The sequence below is a fragment of the Wyeomyia smithii genome, chromosome 1 (assembly GCF_029784165.1).
Source record: "Wyeomyia smithii strain HCP4-BCI-WySm-NY-G18 chromosome 1, ASM2978416v1, whole genome shotgun sequence".
Lineage (NCBI taxonomy): Eukaryota > Metazoa > Arthropoda > Insecta > Diptera > Culicidae > Wyeomyia > Wyeomyia smithii.
Window position 1 is genome coordinate 11,628,967 of NC_073694.1, and position 19,784 is coordinate 11,648,750.

Sequence of the window (19,784 nt, forward strand, 5' to 3'; positions counted from 1 at the left end):
TTTTTGACCATTCCTATGCATTTTAGTGTCTGTTGAAATTTATTCAACGAGAGTTTATCCAGAATTATAATTCACCGCAACACGTTGTTAAAAAATGGGAGAATATAATTTTCCTGTCACAGAAACATATTTTAGGTTAGCAAAGGTATGCATAGGATATTAAATTATTAATGCGCATCTTTCGTTTAGTTTAGGTTGAGTCTAGAATGTAAACAACTTACGTTTAGCGTTTTAATTTTCTGTGTCACTGTGCGGAACGGTCGAATCATAAGTAGATAGTCACAATTTTTTTAGAACCTAGTTTAAGTTGATTTGAGTTAATTTAAAGATTTCCATAACGTAAGAATAAGTTTTGCCTTTAGTATTGTTTGGATGATATGACTTTTAAATTTTTAAACTAAATGAGTATATATTTATATTTTAATCAAATTTATATTTTAATCAAAAAGAACCTCGTTGAGTGTTATCAGCTTAACCGCTTTTTTAATAATCATCGTTTCGATTATTGTGATATTTTGTGACATATGGGGGAGGGGGGGTTAGCTGGAGTGTGACAACACATTTCAACCCAAAAAAAAAAAATTAATAAAGAATACACATGCCTATACTACAGAGATCAACTCAAAATTATTTATGATACTTGCATCGATCCCTTTGTTTATTCAAGATTTGCTTAAAATATAAAATAAATAAATGACAAAAAAATTTTCGTTAAAAAAGCATGATGTTCGTTGGTTCTGTTTTACCTTGCATGTTTGTTTACAAATGACAGCGTAATTTCATTCATTTTAAGTCCCTCTCAGTTCTACTAACATGTGGAGAAAATTTGGGCTGCGAATTGATTGGATTAGAGGAACTATATGAATGGTCGTCTAGGTATCAGCAATGATGTTGCAGTTACTGCCTCGGCTTTCTATGTCGTCGACAGGCGACTCCATCAACAGAATCCTTGGATTAAGGATTAAACGCTTTTTCTAGCTATTTTTTATAATCTTCTTTTCCTTTTAATTTCAGTTTTTCTTTCAGCAAATTCGTTCTAATGTAAAAAAATGCATTTTTTACAAATTTCTCAATTTTTAGTCAATTATAACGTGACGTAATTTAGTGGGGTGGTCAGGGAATTGTAACAGATTGAGACAAGGGGGAGGAGGGGAGTTAATTTTTTTCCAAATTTTGCGTGACATCATTAATGAATGGTCCCTTATCTTGGGGCTTAATAATCTTATTTTTTAATCTAATGTACACTGCACAGTAGGGTGTCCCAAAAAAAAATCGATGTTGAAAATGTCAAGGTGCTCAGCCCTGAATTGAAAGATAATGTTATTGCTTATTGTTTTGACTACTGGATTTTCTGCTCACTTCTACAATCACAGTTGGATCCGTGCACTGTTGTTGCCAGAAAAGATTCAGTAACACTTATATACTTCCTTCAGAATCTGATTGAATCATACTCTTACTAATTTTTTAAGTGTTCAATCAAGAGTAAAATTTAGTGAATGTATTGCGTAGCATTTATTAGATGTCCGTACATGAATAAATCATTGCAACCACAAACAAGATTTTTTTAAATTTCCAATATTTAAAAAAAAAAGATTCTAATAATGTATTTTGGCAACACTGCCGCACACGAATGAAAGCAAACTGTCAAAAGTATGGTGAGTGATGGTAAATTTTGTTTTTGCGGTGTAGCTACACTCGTGTTACACTTTTTACCTTGTAACTCCGGGAACGGTGTAGTACCATCGCGAAAACGATTTTATAAGTGTCAATGAGCACTTTGATGCACACTTGTTTGTTGTTTCACTTTTAAACTGTGCAGTCAATTTTGGTGGGAAGTGCGCGATATTTATAGCATTTTTCTAGAACATTTCGACTTTCTACAATCTTGTTTTCAGGTTGCCCAAACGTGATTTAAGAAAAAATGACTTTTTTTAGGTACAAACCCACTCTTTTGCACTTTTTTCAAATCTGTTCGATTCCGACATTTTTCCACTTGTTTTTTTATTTTTTTGAGGTTGTTTTTGAATATTTTGCAGAGTTCAGTTCAGCATTGCATTCAGTTTTTTGACTCCCAGAGCCAAACATCACAAAAAAAAATAATTTTTCCAACAATTTCTAGATTTCACATAGAAAAATTCCAATATCTCAGCCCCACGATAAGATATGAAGAATCTTTTTCCATGTAAATTTTCGTCTTGAATCCCGCTTTGCAGTAAAAATTTCAGTTCTTGATCAAAAAATTTTTGAAGGGTTTTATCTTAAAATTATGAGAAAAATTCACTTTTTTGTGATGTACAATGGGCTCGGTGAGTCAAAAATTTGAACGCGATGCTGAACCAAACCCTGCAAATTATTCAAAAACAATCCCACAAAAATAAAAAAATATATGGAAAAATTTGGGAATCAAACAGAATTAAAAAAAGTGCAGAAAAAATCATTTTTTCATAAATTACGTTTGGGTAACCTGAAAATAATTTTTTAGAAAGTCGAAATGTTCAACAAAAATGCTATAAATAACATTATCTTTCAATTTAGGGCTGAGCACCTTGACTTTTTCAACATCGATTTTTTTTTTGGGACAGCCTACTGCACAGGTTACTTTATTCTATTTTTATTTTCATTATTTTAAATCATTCGAATACTTACACTGTATCAACAAATTATCCGTATGGACCGAAAACTGCTTGTTGAGCTGAGGAATGATAGTACAAGCATCGTGAAGCGTCCACAAGTTTCCCAAAATCAGTGCTTACAGTTTAATTCCCAAACAGTACGCAATGTTCTCCATTATAACAGCTACCGCGGTTGTCTCGCCAGGGAGAAGCCGTTTATATCAGCAACAAATATGAAAATGCAGTTGAGTCATACCCAAAGATACGTGCTGGAGTCGGAAGAGTTTTGGCAGAACGGTATATTCACTGACTGACGTACCAGGGTAAGATGCGAGCCAAATGCTGAATCGGATTTGAAAATCACAGGAGGGTTGTGTGCAGAACCACGACCGCAAGGTTGAAGTAGAACACGTTTACAAGAAAGGTAACCCGATTGCTTGCGTGTCAGTCATTTTTTCTAGTAAATAAACGTTGAATAAACAGATCAATTGAATTTTGCGCTTCAACAAGGATTGACCATTTTCAATAATATAGTAAGTTGCTTGTCATGATTAGGGCTTGACAATTTTGTAATTTTGGTTATGCGAAAAAATAATTTTTATGCATATAAAGAAAGTTTTTCGGATGTCGTGCTCATGAATGAAGGAAAAGATTATTCAGTATGTTCTGAGACACAAAAATGAAGTAAAATTTATAACCTTTACAAATTTAAAAATGTAAATTAACTCAAGTGAAAATATTAACTCTTCAATCATCAGGTTTTTATTTCATCCTGAAAAGGACAATTTGTTGTTCAATTCAATGTCGGATAAGATACCGATCACATCTTGGCGTTATCACTGACAGTGCGAATAGAGAATTTCTTGTGATAAAATAAACAGTGAAAAGCTGATTCAACACTCAAAACTAGACGGCTCATGTGTTGTCAAAATGAGACAACTTTTCATTGAATGCATTTACCAGTGCCCGCTATTGCACAGCTACTGCATTTCACTAAAGTGCCTCACTGCATCAGCTGCTATCGATGCTGATACCCGCTGCAACTGCTACGCTATCCGTAGCCATGCCACAGTTGTGGCCGCTATACGCTGCCATTGGTATCCGCTGTCCCTGCATCAGCTGGCTCAGCTGCTATCGATGCTGAGATCCGCTGCAACTAGTGCGCTATCCATTGCTATGCCACAGCTGTGGCCGTTATCCGCTATCGCTGGTATCCACTGCATTGCTACTGCTGCTGCTAAGGGAGGACTGCTGTTGTCGCTGTCTATTATGAGCGGCTTCGTTTAACTCTTTTTTTTAACTCAAAGTATATTTATTCATATTTTTGTATGGTTACATATGGTTTACATAATAATAATCTTTGTTCTGAGGTTTGCTGGTTACTTATTTCTATAGATTAACAATATTTGTGCAGAATTTTACATTTCTTCCTTTATCGGACTTGTTTTTAATTGAAAAATAAAATTTTTTATAACCTACTTAACTACGAATAACTAACATAAAATTAACTTAAAAACTAAGGTACCAGCTCACGAATGATCTGGTGAGGTGACCTGGAGCGGGATTCTCTGAACCTAGTCAACGATGTTGTTCTCCGTTCTTTCAGCACCTGAAGACCAGCCAGGCAATGGATCTCAGAGTTTCGTGTCCTCGGAGGGGTCTGAAGTTTAAGATGGTGGGTTTTAGCGCAGCCCTCCCAGACAGGTAAAGCGTACTCAATGACCGGTAAAATTATTTGCTTGTGAACGGCAAGCTTGTTAGTGAGGGAAAGAGTGGATTTCCTATTAATGAGAGGATAGAGGGATTTGGTCAGTATATTGCACTTGGTAACAGTTTTCTCTACGTGTGAACGAAATAGAAGTTTTTGGTCCAGTGAGAGACCAAGATAGACAACTTCACTCGACCATTCGATGGGAGTGTTATTGAGATGAATTCTCACATTGGCAGGTGGAACAAGTCTAGTTGATTTTGAATGCGGGAATATAATAGCTTGAGTCTCAGCTGCATTGATGCAGATCTTCCAGCTGTTGAAATAGTCGGACAAAACATCCAGACCCTCTTGTAGTCTACGCGCCGAAGCTTTAATCACTCGACCTTTGTAGATAATGGCAGTGTCGTCTGCAAACATAGACAGAATGCCACCACCCGGAAGGGGAGGAGCATCTGAGGTAAATATGTTGAACAGGATGGGACCAAGAAGGCTACCCTGTGGAACTCCAGCATCTACGTTAAACGTATCAGAGGGAATGTTGTTGAGGAAGACCTGGAATGATCTATTCGACAGATAATTCTTGATGATCTTCACGAGGAAGCCGGCACATGCAGATCCCGAGACTGGGATAACGCCTCATCGATGGACTGAAGACACTGGTCGATGTTTTCTGGAGACTCAAGCTGGACGCTGTAGTCTATTGCGTTGTCCACACATCGCTGGAAACGCGCTCAATCGATTTCGATGGTAGTTACGCCGAGAGACTTGGAATCGGTTCCAACTTCGATCCAACTTCGACTACCACTGGGTAGTGGTCCGAGCTGAGTTCTTGGTGAACAACCGGGTCGGTGATGTTGCCCATATTGGAGATGAACAGGTCGATGGTTGCGTGTACTCCGGATCTGCTCAACCGGGTAGGAGCGGCCGGACCTAGGATGTTGTAGTGTCCTACATGTAGGTCGTTGAAGAGGATCAGGCCGTTTTGGTTGCGTCGATTGTTGCCCCAGGTCACCCGCAATGATAAACTGCCTCTGCCTCCGAGTCAGTTTGATGATGTCGCTTCTTAGGTTCGTTGCCGTCCCGTCCCTTACGCTGACTTGCTTGGGACAGTAGGCTGGTAATGGGACCGACTCCAGTGGTCACTTCCAATCCCACGGCCTCGATGACCTTAAGTTGAAAACTCGGTAGCAGATGACAGCTTATTTCACACCTCCTCCAGAAGAATATGCTCGATCCAGCCGTACAAATCGGAAACCGGGAAGGAAGATGTTTACCTCAGGTTTGAGATGCGTCTCCCTGATGATTGCAATGTCTATTTTGTGTGTGTTGAGGAAGTCAACTAGCTCGTCATTCTTGTTCCTGATGGAGCAAGCGTTCCAATTAGCAATCTTGATGATTTCACGGTCCATATTTGGAAGCGATCATCACCGCAGACTGCAGTTGTTTAGCTCTACTTTTGCTATTGCGAAAAGTGTTGATGCATTCCACGACCAGTGAAACGTATTGCTCCATGGTGAGCATGAGTTCGTTTTCAGTTGTGCCAGTTGCAGCTTGGGAGAAAGTCATTGCGGACGAGTTCCCTTGGAGACCTGTTGGGGGTGAACGGCTACCGGATCTCGTTGCTTCAGCATACGTAGAGGCAGCTGTGACTGGTTTGGTGGTGGGATTCAGCGGTAGCGGGGCGAGCAAAGGTATGGGGTGCCGGGAGCCTATGGCAGGGAACTCCTTTGTGTTGTTTGGCGGCACCTTTCGGCGACCTGGTTGATTGTTGGTGGAGGCCCACTTACGAATCTCGATAAACTCTGCGCGTTTCGGGCACGTTCGACTGGTTGCTTTGTGGGCAGCCCCACAGTTGGCGCACACCGGATCGGCGGTCTCCATCAGCTGGCAGGCATCGGGGGCGTGCGTTTGGCCACACTTGATGCAACGGTACGCCATATGGCAATTTTTAGTCCCGTGTCCAAACAGCAGGCAGTAAGAGCATTGGGTGATGTCACGATGCACTGGTTTGTAGCGCTCCCAGGCTACGATGATGTGAAAAAGTGCTCGGATGGACTGCAAGTCCGCCAGGCACGTTGAATTTTTCTCCAGGTTCACGAGATATAATTGATCACGGTACTTCCGAGTTTTGTTGTGCCGCGTCATTTTGTGGATCTGGATTGGTTTGAGTCCATTTGCCTTCAGGTCCTCCAACAGGGTGTCAACTTCCATGTCAGGAAGACCGCGGAGAACAACCTTGAGGTGTTTTTCTGCTTCGATGTCATGGGAGATATATTAAACCTCGTGTTTCTGCAGTATCACTTGCACCGCCTTGTAATGATTCAACGACGGAACCATCAGTTTGTATTCCTCAGTGCACATGCGGATGGTGCATTTCAGTTCTTTGTCGATATAAAACACAATTGCTTCACGTAGTCCTTCCGGGAAGCCGGAATTTTTTTCTTCTTCACTACTACGGGATCCGTGGCGTTTTCCAGGACAGCTGTTGTTGGCCAAAAGCTTTTTAGCCGCAGGATCAGGCATATTGTCAGGCCGAGGCCTTTTCCCCGCACTGGAACTGGTTTTTGATTTACCCATATTAGGGTTCACCGTATCGTCGGTTTCCAACGCGAACACACAAACTTACGAACGAACGCACAAAACGAACGGAGCAAAAATAAACTACTGTACTGCTCAACAAGCTAGCAGAATCTATGAGCGGCTTCGGCTGAAACAGGCTCTTATATAGGCCAAATAGCATATTTTAAATTGCAAGGTATATGATTCTGTCGACCGTGCTTGGGAAGCAATCATATAACGACCAATCAGAGGTCGAATTTTTAGTTTTGACAAGGCTTGACTATTTTCAATAGCACAATAGTTGAAAAATAAAATTACAATTATCTTCATTTGGGCAGAATTTAATATGTGATTTTACAATCTATTGCTGCAAGAACGAAGGAAATCCATCGAATACTAACCGATTTATTAGCATTTGAAATTGGACATATTTTTCACTTTTTTTGCTTTTAGATTTCCATTTCACATCCCTGTGTAGCCGATTCCAGTTGACATTACCTTTTCCATGACGTCTCTATCACCAGAAAACGCAAAAAATAAAGGCTACTAGAACAAATACTAGTACTATATGAAGTATTATATAACTTCATGAAAGCAAGCCAACTTGTTAAACTGAAGATGCAAAATACATATCGAGTACCACTCAAGCATGGAAAAGTTCACTCACTAGCAATATTTCATGCAAATGTGTTCTTTGATTCATCAGGTATCGTTCAATTGTTTCCACTCGCGTACAAGTTTTCCATAGAAACGCTGCTGATTGTTTTTCGCCTCTAAAAGTTCCGAATACCATAGAAGGAGACTGAATGATTCAAACACGATAGTATTTATTGTATCCAAGTTCACTTGCATTCAACATTATCGCGAGAAGCTTTGAGATATTATCGCCAGTGATACAAAATTATTAAACCAAATGAACGTTAGATTGCGTTCAATTGTTTGCTTGCCGGAGCAAATAGGTCAATTTAGCCCACCACTGCATGGGCTTAGTTCGTAAACAACTATCTGGCATCTCTTTCTTACTTGCGTAGAAAACCGCAATGGTTTCTTTTTTCCTGGGTAGATCTGCACTGACCCAGTGGAATAAAGAAATTCGCGCATTCGTGGGTCGAAAATCGCCATAACAAGGCGCATGCGCAAATGTGTTGCTATGACAATATTAATTCAGCACATGCGCAAATGTGTTGTTATGTACAGTACAACTAGATCGAGAATCGCTTTTGTCAGTGGCACTTTCAAATAATTATAAATTGATTATAAAATGCAATGTACAACCTTTCTAGATGGACTGTTTCTGTTGCTTCAATATCAAAGTTGTTTTCGCATAGTTTCAACGTTATCTAGACTCAAAACATAACAAAGCTAGAAAACATTGTTAGATATACGGTAACATAAAATGAAATGATACTGGCTGCATTGCAAGCGTTTTGTTTATCTTTTCATGACACATTTTGACCCACCTCGAATAGTTTTATTGAAATCGTTAAAATAATTTTAATAACAATTTGATCAATTTAGCGTTGGCTGCTGAATACTAAAACCGGGGGCGGGACACGAGGCATATGGACGCTAGGCATATGGATGTTAGGCATAGTATGCTAGGCATACAGACGCGAGGCATAATGGATGTGAGGCATAATGGATACGAGGCATACTGCCAAAAGGCATAACGGACGCGAGGCCGAATGGACGCGAGGCCGAATGGACGCGAGGCCGAATGGACGTGAGGCCGAATGGACGCGAGGCCGAATGGACGCGAGGCCGAATGGATGCAAGGCCGAATGGACGCGAGGCCGAATGCGATGTACGTTAGGCATAGTATGCTGTACTACGATCGAATGAGATCCAATTATGTAGTTCAGGTGTTAATATATTCGTAAAGAGTTTAAGTTGAGTATAATACTTTTCATGAAATCATGCGGCGAAGACGCATAAACGAGGGCAAGGAAACGAGGCGGCACTAAGCCGCCGTGGTTTCCGCAGTCCGAGCCGGCCGCCTACCCGCCGTCGGAAGCGGCGGCCTCTCGCACCCAAACAACTGATCTACTGGTTTACTAGGTCTACTCAAACAGAGTTTTCTTCCCTTAGTTAAGTCCGAACGAGCGGTAGCGAGTAAGGACAGCATTCGCCCGAACAACGAGTCGGTCGAAGGCCGCGAGTGTATTGCTTTCCAAATGACACTTTGAAGCGAAATACATGTTATTTAAAGAGGACTGTGATGATGATGACGATAATAACATATTCCGCATCACTTTCCCTTGGCCTTGTGTCCTTTCGGCCTTGTATCCATTCAGCCTCGCGACCATTCGGCCTCGCGTCCATTTGGCCTCGCGTCCATTCGGCCTCGCGTCCATTCGGCCTCGCGTCCATTCGGCCTCGCGTCCGTTCGGCCTCGCGTCCGTTCGGCCTCGCGTCCATTCGGCCTCGCGTCCATATGCCTCGTGTCCGTATGCCTGCCGTCCATTATGCCTAGCATCCATATGCCTCGTGTCCGTATGCCTGCCGTCCATTATGCCTAGCGTACTATGCCTCGCGTCCGTATGCCTCGCGTCTGTATGCTTAACGGGGTGTCATCACTAAAACCAACAATAAGGAAAGCACTTTGCAGGTACGTAGTATTGTTATTAGGCGTGTAATATTGAAGTGGTGCGGCTGCCCCGGTTGGGCATTTTATATACAGTTTTTCTGATAGTACATCTGGAAGACAACTTGAAGACAAGTGCCATTTATTGTTTGTTGAGCTCATATTATTGAAAAACATCTCCGATACCAGAAAAAACGAACTTATTTTTGAAGTGTGGTTGAATTACTGATGAAAAACAACTTCTCACAAATGTGGTATTCTAGGTTGTTTTCTATATTGTTTTGATAGCATCATAAACACAAGCACCGTCCTTTTTCATTTATTAGTTTACAAAACACAGCATAGGTTGCTATGAAATAACATCGCAAGAACAAGAATATAACAACACAAGTTTTTAATTGCGCTTATAGCACTCTTATATGATTACTGTCATTGGGAATTATTTTCTAACATGTTTTGTGTGTTACTTGGGGTGCCTTGAAGGCGAACGGCATCGTAAACTTAACGTTTATTGAATCCTACCATGGATCGATTCATGTACATTGACAATTTTAAGCACAGTGCGATAGAACTGGGTTATGGATCCGATTTCCACTTCGTTCAAGATAATGATCCGAAAAATTCGTCAAAACTAATCAAGGAATGGCTGCTCTACAACGTTCAATCTATACTTCCACATTCTCCCCAATCACCAGACCTTAATCTCATAGAAAATTTGTGAGGTCATCTTGAGAGAAACAACCGAGAACATACGATCTGAAACCAAAAGGTTTTGATGAAACAATGGCATGAAATTTCGTCTGCTACAACTCGAAGGAATTTTAGCAAACGGGTAGTTATACCGAGTACAGGGCGGCGAAAAAATGTTCAACATGAAGTTCCCTGATTTTACCTGAAATTCCATTTAATTTTCCTGGTATTTTTCAGCATTCCGCTCAAAAAAAGTGCAACGTAGATTAACGCAACTCTGGAATCCCAGTGAAAAAAGTATTCAATCGGATATGGAACCGAAACGTAGAGGTCCCTAAATAGCCTTTTATGCTGAAAAGCCCAAATTAACGGACTTCGAAAAAATCACTATGATCAGAGCCGGATTTACGATTGTGGGGGCCCGGGGCCCAGTTTACAGTTGGGGCCCCAGAATAAAACAAACCCGTTTTTTTATCGTACGAGTTAAAAACACTTATTTCTCATTGAAAAGTTACCAAAAATTTGCTAGAATTTTTTCTTACGAGTTTTTTTTTGCAGAGAACTTATTGATTGAATAATCAACATTCAGCTCCTTCAGAATATTGTACTCTCAACTTAACAATGCTAAGTTTGACAGCCTTTCACTCTTCATAGTCGTACGCAACCTATTTTCAATCAGTTTCATCTTCGATAAAGATCTTTCTCCAGTTGCGTTCGAGATCATTAGGCTCAAATAAAAAAATGTATGCAACTGCTCGAAATCCGGAATTTTTTGCTTGATATCTGAAAAATAAAAACCTACCGCAATTCGAAAAAAAATGCGATCCGCAAGCAAAAATTTGCACACAATTTGAGAAAGACTGCGCAAATATAAGGCTACGCTGGCAATAATCTACAGAACCTAGGAAAAAACTAGGGGTAAGCGGGGTAAGACCGCCCCCTTGAGCAATTCTGTTTATAGAAAAAAAGTTGCGGCTGCAATTTCATTTTTTCTTCGCTAAGAGGTTCTTCTATTCAATACCCGCATTTAAAAAATAAGAACTGAAATATTTTTGTTTATTTTCCAGTTTTTTTTTCAATTTTTAAAAATTCATTGAAAATGTGCAGATCTTTTTCATGCGGGGTAAGCCCGCCCACCAGCGGGGTAAGATCGGCCACCATTTTTTGAGGATAAACAATATTTTTAGGGCCGAAACGGTTGATTTTATCGGTATAGTGTCTCTGACAAAGTTGTGGATGGTATTTTTTTCTTTTTAAATAAAATATACACTGTGAAAAATCTGAAAAAAAAAATTCCAAGTTTCAACTTATTTTGTTTTCTGATTATTCAAGTTCAGATCAATGTTTAGGTAACTTTTTTGGTTTTCAAAATAAATAGATTTTTCAGAATTGGGGGTTTTCAAGATATTGAATTCATAATATACCTATCTTTAAGCTAAAATTTAAAACTCATCAAACCTGTCTGTATAATTCTTTTGAAGACTTATTATGTATAGAAAAATACTAATAATTATTCTTTCGTTTATTTATATTTTCAATTTTCTATGTTTTTTTTTTTTTTTTTGAAGAACAAAATTATCAACGACTCTATACACCAAACAAACCGTCAAAAAAAAATTCTTCACATAAATTTAGCTATTAATATTTCTATTACTCCATGATCCAACAACCATAAAATTTTAGCTTACCTTTTGTAGATTTTACAGGCAAAAACTTATTTTTTCAAATAAATTTGAAAAAAAATATATTTTCAATTCTATTTTTATATCTTTTCTTTAAATTTTTTTAGAGTGTGTATTTTTTTCGGAAGTAAAAAACTACTATTTTCAATTCTGCCGGAGACGTCATACCAATCAAACAAACCGTCATGTCTCTAAAATTATTTTGGTTCATTAACACCATTTTCACACAGGTTTACTTTTTTCAAAAATAAGTCTTGTTAAAATATATTACTAGAAAAGCTTCAACCAAATCGAAAATGGTTGATTAACATCGATGTCTTATGTGGCTTGAAGTTGCTTTACCGATCCTGTAAATATTCCCTTTGTAGTGTCGAGGCATTTGGGTTTTGAAGTAAAACAACAAGCAGTTGGATACGTGGCGGTTTTACCCCTTGTATAGTGGGCGACTTTACCCCCAGTGGAACATTTTCATATTTGACCTAAAAAGTAGTCAAAATTACAAGATTACTCACGGCCTTCGATATTCCCGAAAAAAGATAGATTCAGGCAAGCGATTAAACGTATATTCACGAACAAAACAATAGATTTGTAGACTGAAAAACCTTAAGTCCCGTCCCGCAAAACAATAGCGCATTGACTGGTTGCCAGCTGAAAGGTTGTTTTTGATTATTTCTGCGACCGTTCGCGCACTATCAAAACAGAAACAGTGTATGTTTGCTTTCTATCAAATTTGTGCAGCATATTGCGCTTCTGTGACATTATTTCTTTGCAATGTAAAATTAGTGTCCTCACACTGATCACTATTAGGTTGCATAGCATTGAATTTTACAGACACCAGGAACTGATCGACCAACTTTATCGAATCGGCAACATCGTCAAGTTGCTCCTGCGCTAACCCCACACAAGCCACAAATCGCTGATCGTACTTGCTCCCAAACTGGAAGTTTTCCTTGGCATGTGACAACTGCCGTTCCGCAGATATAAGCTTGTCTCTAGCCTGTTCGTACTGTTGCTGCTGTTCAAGCTGCTTCGCTTCTCCGAGCAGCCGAACTCCGTCCTGTTGCGACTTGATGCCCTCATTGAACAGCTGATTCCCGTCGATCTTCAAATTGCAGGCGTTACTCAGTCTCAAAATCTCGCCATCGCTTGCAGCGAGCAGCTTAGCTTTTTGCAATAAATCATTCGCTTGTTGAAATTTGCTCAGCGCAACTTCGGCACGACCGGCGTTCTCCGCTTGCCACGCATCGTCCCACGCTTTCTCGGCAATCATTTGCAAACATTTCGCTTGTTTCGTTCGATATTTGTTACGTTCGCTTTCAAGCGTAGATTTGTCGTACGCTTTCTGGTACTTTCCTCGAGCGTCCGAATATTTGTGCTGTCCGAATAATGCATCCGCTTCTGTACAAAAACCTTGAGCTTGCAGTTCCGTTCGGCTTCGGTTTATGTTCGCTTTGTAGGTCATATATTGCGTTCGAATTTGACAATTATCGTAAGCCTCTTGATATTTGCTTCGAGCTTCACTAAATTGTCCTTGTCGAAACAATAGGTCTCCTTCGGTATTCAAGGCGGCCGCCATCATCTCTCGACTGGCCTCATCTCTTCTGATCTTGAAGGTTCCACTTCTATTGTAACCACTTGTACAGGTATCACAAGCCTGACTAAATTTATCATAGGCTTCTTTGTACTTTCCTTGATTAAACATTTCTATACCTTCCTGAAACAGACGATCGGCTAGTTTACATTTTTCGTACGCTGTACAAAAACCTTGAGCTTGCAGTTCCGTTCGGCTTCGGTTTATGTTCGCTTTGTAGGTCATATATTGCGTTCGAATTTGACAATTATCGTAAGCCTCTTGATATTTGCTTCGAGCTTCACTAAATTGTCCTTGTCGAAACAATAGGTCTCCTTCGGTATTCAAGGCGGCCGCCATCATCTCTCGACTGGCCTCATCTTTTCTGATCTTGAAGGTTCCACTTATATTGTAACCACTTGTACAGGTATCACAAGCCTGACTAAATTTATCATAGGCTTCTTTGTACTTTCCTTGATTAAACATTTCTATACCTTCCTGAAACAGACGATCGGCTAGTTTACATTTTTCGTACGCTTCCGCCGCTTTGTTCCTGTTCGTTTTGTATCTACTGCGAGCAGCATCGATTTTTGATTTATCGAAAGCTTGCTGATACTTCTGGACAGCACCACTGAAGTTGCTTCGACTGTACAACGCATCTCCTTCACTGTTCAGCTTGGTAGCATCAAGCTCCCGCTTAGCTGCGTCGCTACTCAACTGGAATCCAGCTTTTTTCTGGTAAGTCTTCGTACATGTGCTGCAAGCCTGGTGGTACTTTTCATGGGCTTCACTGTATTTACCCTGCGCGTATAACGTATCTCCCTCCCGGTTCAGTTGATCGGCTTGTGAGTTTCTTCGCGCCTCGTCTGCAAACTGGGCTCTTTCAATGTTTGCCCCATATATTGCACGTTCCTGACTAACTTTGGACACGTCATGTGCTTGCTTGTATTTACTTCGTGCTTCACTGAACATTCCCTGATTGTACAATCTATTTCCTTCGGCGTTCAAATCAGCGGCTTTCATCTCTGATTCAGCTGAATCCATGTTGCCTTTGAATTTTGCTTCCTGGTTATAACCGCTGATACACAAATTGTAAGCTTTCTTGTATTTCTCGAAAGCCTCTCTATATTGTCTTCGGCTTTTGTACAAATCATCTCCTTCACTGTTCAATCGATCCGCTTGTTGATTCATCTCCTGATTCTTAGCTTTCTCTCTGTTCGACTTATACATCTCTTTTGCAATGTCTATCTTCGACCGATCAAAAGCTTGCTGGTATTTATCTCGTGCTTCACTAAACATGCCCCGATTGTACAATCGATTTCCTTCGGTATTCAAATTGGCGGCTTTCATCTCTGATTCCGCTAAATCCATGTTACTTTTAAATCGAGCCTCTTGCCTATAACCTCTGGTACATGAATTGTAAGCTTGCTTGTATTTTTCGTAAGCACCTTGGTATTTTCTTCGATTTTTAAACAAATCATCTCCTTCACTGTTCAATTGATCCGCTTGTTGATTCATCTCCTGATTCTTAGCTCTCTCTCTGTTCGACTTATACGTCTCTTTTGCAATGTCTATCTTCGACCGATCAAAAGCTTGCTGGTATTTATCTCGTGCTTCACTAAACATTTCCTGATTGTACAATCTATTTCCTTCGGCATTTAAATCAGCGGCCTCCATCTCAGATTTAGCTGAGTTCATGTTATTTTTGAATCTAGCCTCTCCGCTATATCCATCAGTACATAAGTCGTAAGCCATTTTGTACTTCTGGTAAGCCTCTCGATATTGTCTTCGATTTTGAAACAAATCATCTCCTTCACTGTTCAGTAAATCTGCTTGTTGATTTTTCTCCTGGTTCTTGGCTCTCTCTATGTTCGATATATAAGTCTCTTTCGCAACGGCTTCCTTCGTCAGGTCACACGCCTGATGGTATTTACTTTGTGCTTCTTCAAACTTTCCCTGATTGTACAATCTATTTCCTTCGGCATTTAAATCAGCGGCCTCCATCTCAGATTTAGCTGAGTTCATGTTATTTTTGAATCTAGCCTCTCCACTATATCCAACAGTACATAAGTCGTAAGCCATTTTGTACTTCTGGTAAGCCTCTCGATATTGTCTTCGATTTTTAAACAAATCATCTCCTTCCCTGTTCAGTCGATCCGCTTGTTGATTTTTATGCTGAATCTTAGCTTCCTCCATGTGTGAGTTGTAGGTCTTTTTTGCGACGGCTTCCCTCGACAAGTCGTACGCCTGTTGGTATCTGTCTTGTGCTTCCCTAAACATTCCCTGACGGTACAGTCTATTTCCTTCTGCATATAAATTCGCAGCTTCCATCTCTTGTTTGGCTTTATCCCGGCTAGATTTGAATCGTGCCTCATGGTGATACCCACTAGTGCACATAGCATAAGCTTGACTGTATTTTTCATACGCCTCACGATACTTTCCTTGTCCCCATAAGACGTTGCCCTCTGCCTCCAACTCATCCGCTTGTCGATTTTTACTCCGATTTTCTTCTGCCTGACCAGACGATATTTCCTGACCACTATCCTCGTCAAAATAACGTGTTGCCCGTGTAGTACAGAACTCTCCATCGTTAAAAGCCTGATCCCCGATGTACACCAGTCCCGGAACAACCGTGAGCCCTCCCAGGATGGCGAACGTTGTCGTGATGTCAATGTAGAAATAGATTTTAACGACTCCATACTCAGTATGACGGCTGTACTCTTTAACTTCGTGGGCGACGTTGCACCGGCCATTCAGAGCCTGTTTGGAAAATCTGTCTATGTCTCTCATGTCACCTCTTGTGTGAGATTTATTTCCAATTTGGGGCTGAAAGAAATTGAAAAAAAAAACCTTGATCACAATTGTAAGAAGCAACGTAAACGAAAGAGGGCCTATATTTACTCCATGAAACACCCCGATATACGTTGGTAGGTAAAAAACGTGATTACATTACAATCATCAATCGAATCGACAATAAAATTGTTGTTGTCAACTTACTTGAAACCAGAAACGTGCCTTTGCTATACCGTCTGACCACCCATCGCTCCACTACCGCTAAGAACGTATGCGTTACTCAATTTTAAACATTTATAAATAATGAGTTCTTTCGAAAACAGTGGTTATTTATCCACTTCATCAGACACTTTCCATTCTTCTGAACTAATGAACTGCGTGTAGAGAAAGAGAGAAAGGAAAAAATTGACCAAAGAGAGAGGAAGATTGAGATAGAGAGAAATGAAAATAGAATAATGCGGTGCGGTTGTGGTGTAATTTTTTTTTTTTTTTTTGAAAACTTCTTCTTTGTGAGTAATCATAACATTAATCATAACATAATCATTACATTGAACGACTATTTCTCAAAAGCAAAATATGTTGTAATCTTGCAATCAGTATCTGCTGAATGGATATTCAATACATTTCATAAGTATAATGAACAAACAGGAAAACAGGAGAAAAAATAAGAGAAAGAAAAGGTAAGAAATAAAGAGAAAGAGATAGTCAAAAAAGAGAGAGAAATAAATTGATCGAATAAGGAACACACGGGAAGAGAGAGGAGTAGAAAGGAAAAAAAAATAGCAAGCAAGAAAGGAAAAAAAATAGCGCGAAGAAAAGAAGAGCGAGAGAGAAGGAGAGAGAGAGAGAGAAGGAGAGAGAGAGAGAGAGAGAGAGAGAAGGAGAGAGAAAGAGAAGGAGAGAGAGAGAGAAGGAGAGAGAGATAGAGAGAGAGAAGGAGAGAGAGAAGGAGAGCGAGAGAGAAGGAGAGAGAGAAAGAGAGAAGGAGAGAGAGAGAGAGAGAGAGAGAGAAGGAGAGAGAAAGAGAGAGAGAGAGAGAGAGAGAGAGAGAGAGAGAGAGAGAGAGAGAGAGAGAGAGAGAGAGAGAGAGAGAGAGAGAGAGAGAGAGAGAGAGAGAGAGAGAGAGAGATAGGGGGGAGATGAGGAGAGAGATGGAAAGAAAGAACGAGAAATATAAAGAAAGAAAGTGAGGTAGAAGGAAAGAGAAAGTTATATAAAGAAAGAGAGGGAGATAGAAAAAAGAGAAAGATATCAAAAGCAAGAAAGGGCGATAGAAGGGTAAGAGAAAAGAAGAAAGCGAAGGAAAGAGAGGGAATTGGAAAGAATTGGAAAGAAAAACAAAAAATGGAAAAAAATAACATTAAAGAAAATTAAAAAGGTTAACCAAGAAAGAAACATGTGAAAAGAAAACTGAGGAGGGTAAATAGAAGGTAGATTCCAAGCGAAAAAAAAACGCAAGCGAATACAGAATAAATTAGAAACAAAAAAAAATAATACTAACAAGCAACTAAGAAGCAAAAAATATTTGAAAATTAGAAATAATAAAAAAAAATTTCGAGAATTATAGCAATTGTATATGTTTTACATGTAAAAACACACAGATTTTTTTTTTTTGGTTATTTCACATAAAACCAACAGAATTATGATGAATACTATATAAAACTGAAATGAATATTTACAGCTTTCCATCCGTGTGCGTACTCGGCGTTAGCCAGCCCCTGTTTCCGTGTGTGAACTGTGGCGTTCTAATCTTTTCGCGGCTGGTTGATTGGTTAAGCATAGCAGAGCCGACAAGCAGTTGCTGGGAGTTCTATTGCAGAGTTGCGAGCGGCTGTGCGCTTGGAGAGAGAGGGGTGCGAATCTTTTACATAGCTCCCGCTTGCGGTGCCTGATCAACAAAATCAACTATAATCGGACTCGATTATCCGGAGACTCGATTATCCGGAATTTTATTTTTTTGGTGTTCGTTTTCAATTTTTATTCCGAAATGTTGTCTTTACCATCCCTTCTAGCATATTTGTTACCATTCAAATCATTTCCAGCAAGTTTAGGACATGTTCAAATCAAGTGAAAATAATCAATGTACAATTTTTTTTTTTGCTTCTCAAGATTTTTCCCATTTTCGCCTCAAAAATAACTTCTGGTTACGCCACTGCACCATACAAATAAATTAAATAAAAGAAATATTTATTTTATGTTCGTTAATCGTAAAATTTCAGTATTTTTTGTGTGATTCGATTATCCGGAAAACTCGATTATTCGGAATGAAAATTTTTTTGATGTTCCGGATAATCGAGTCCGACCTGTATCAGGTTTTTTTAAGTAGGTGAAGAGTTAGCACTCTTGAACCGTTATGTTCAAGACTCCGCACATCTTAAACCTCATTAAAAGGCAACTTCGGTAGCATTAGTTTTTCTATAGTAACAAGAAGGAGTCAATGTAGGGGGGTGGAAATTTTTTACCCCTTACACGCTCGACGGGGTACCAGGGTACCCACAAATAGAAATTCTTGTAACTTTGACAAGTTTCATCCGATGTCGATAATTTTAGCACATTTACATCATCTGACAGTTGTCCTTATGAATTGAAAGATAAAAAGAACAAAGCCTAGCAATATGTGCGCTGATTCGCCGAAGTTGCAAAATTGTTCATCACTTGTGAAAGTTCTGATCATGTACGCAGCAGGCTTGAAGTAACCGTAGCTCGTACGGTGGAACGGATTTTTGTAGCATTGAAGTTGACATGCGTTGTGAAGTTCGAAAATTAATTGTAGACAGCAATTTCGGAGGATCTATTTCGTCATTTAGAACTTAAGCAACGAATAATGCCTGCTGTATCTTGCGGCGTATCAAGTCCAAGCAAACGACAGCGATCAGGATAAGGAGGGAGATTAGCTGGATCACGCCAGGGTAAATTTCTTAAGATCAAACGGAAAAATCTTCTCTGCACACGCTCCTATCTAAAACTCCAAGATAGCTGATACGGTTTCCAAACCACGCATGCATTTTCTAGTATGTGAAGTACCAACGAGCAAAATAACGCTCTCAAGCAATGGGGGTCCTTGAATTCACGTCCGATTTTTGCGAGAAAAAACCGAATTATCTAGTGGCTTTAGAAACTATCGCCGTACGGTGACTCTCAAAAGTCAATCTTCGGTCCAAGATAACGCCAAGATCGTTTACGCGATCGACTCTTTTCAACTGATGCGCGTCAATGACGTACGTAAAAACTATCGGTGATTGAGGCCGGTGAAATGTGATCACTTCACATTTAGCTGTGCTCAGTGCCAAGGCATTTAGTTTACACCACGTCACAAAGCAGTAGCGACTGTAAACGGTAACAATCTTCGATGTTACGAATCGTCAAATAAATTTTTAAATCATCGACGTAAACAATTCTGCAGGTGCCAGCAGCGTCGTTAAAAAAATTTTTGGAAAAGTAGTGGCCCAAAATTACTGCCCTGCGGTACACCAGATTTGTTCGTAAAGGAAGCTGACGTGACGATACGTGGTAAATCTAATATTTCGAGATATTTGCTCTAGCAAAATACGATGGTCGATACGATCATCAAAAGCAGCTTTCA

The 19,784-nt window shown here is 39.8% G+C and overlaps 2 protein-coding genes across 7 annotated transcripts in view; one reads left to right on the forward strand and one right to left on the reverse strand.

The window, feature by feature from the left end:
- LOC129717463 (uncharacterized) overlaps window positions 1-19,784 on the forward strand; it is a 215,617-nt gene that overhangs the window by 173,777 nt on the left and 22,056 nt on the right. The window lies entirely within an intron of this gene.
- LOC129717460 (uncharacterized) overlaps window positions 12,460-19,784 on the reverse strand; it is a 50,515-nt gene continuing 43,190 nt past the window's right edge. For 3 of the 4 annotated variants that reach the window (XM_055667361.1, XM_055667360.1, XM_055667362.1), the window contains one exon: window positions 12,460-16,234. In XM_055667361.1, the coding sequence (XP_055523336.1) occupies window positions 12,563-16,234 (3,672 nt within the window). In that variant the 3' untranslated portion in view covers window positions 12,460-12,562. Of the gene's footprint in view, window positions 16,235-16,405; window positions 16,576-19,784 lie in introns of all 4 variants that reach the window. The other variant, XM_055667363.1, reaches the window with a different exon arrangement.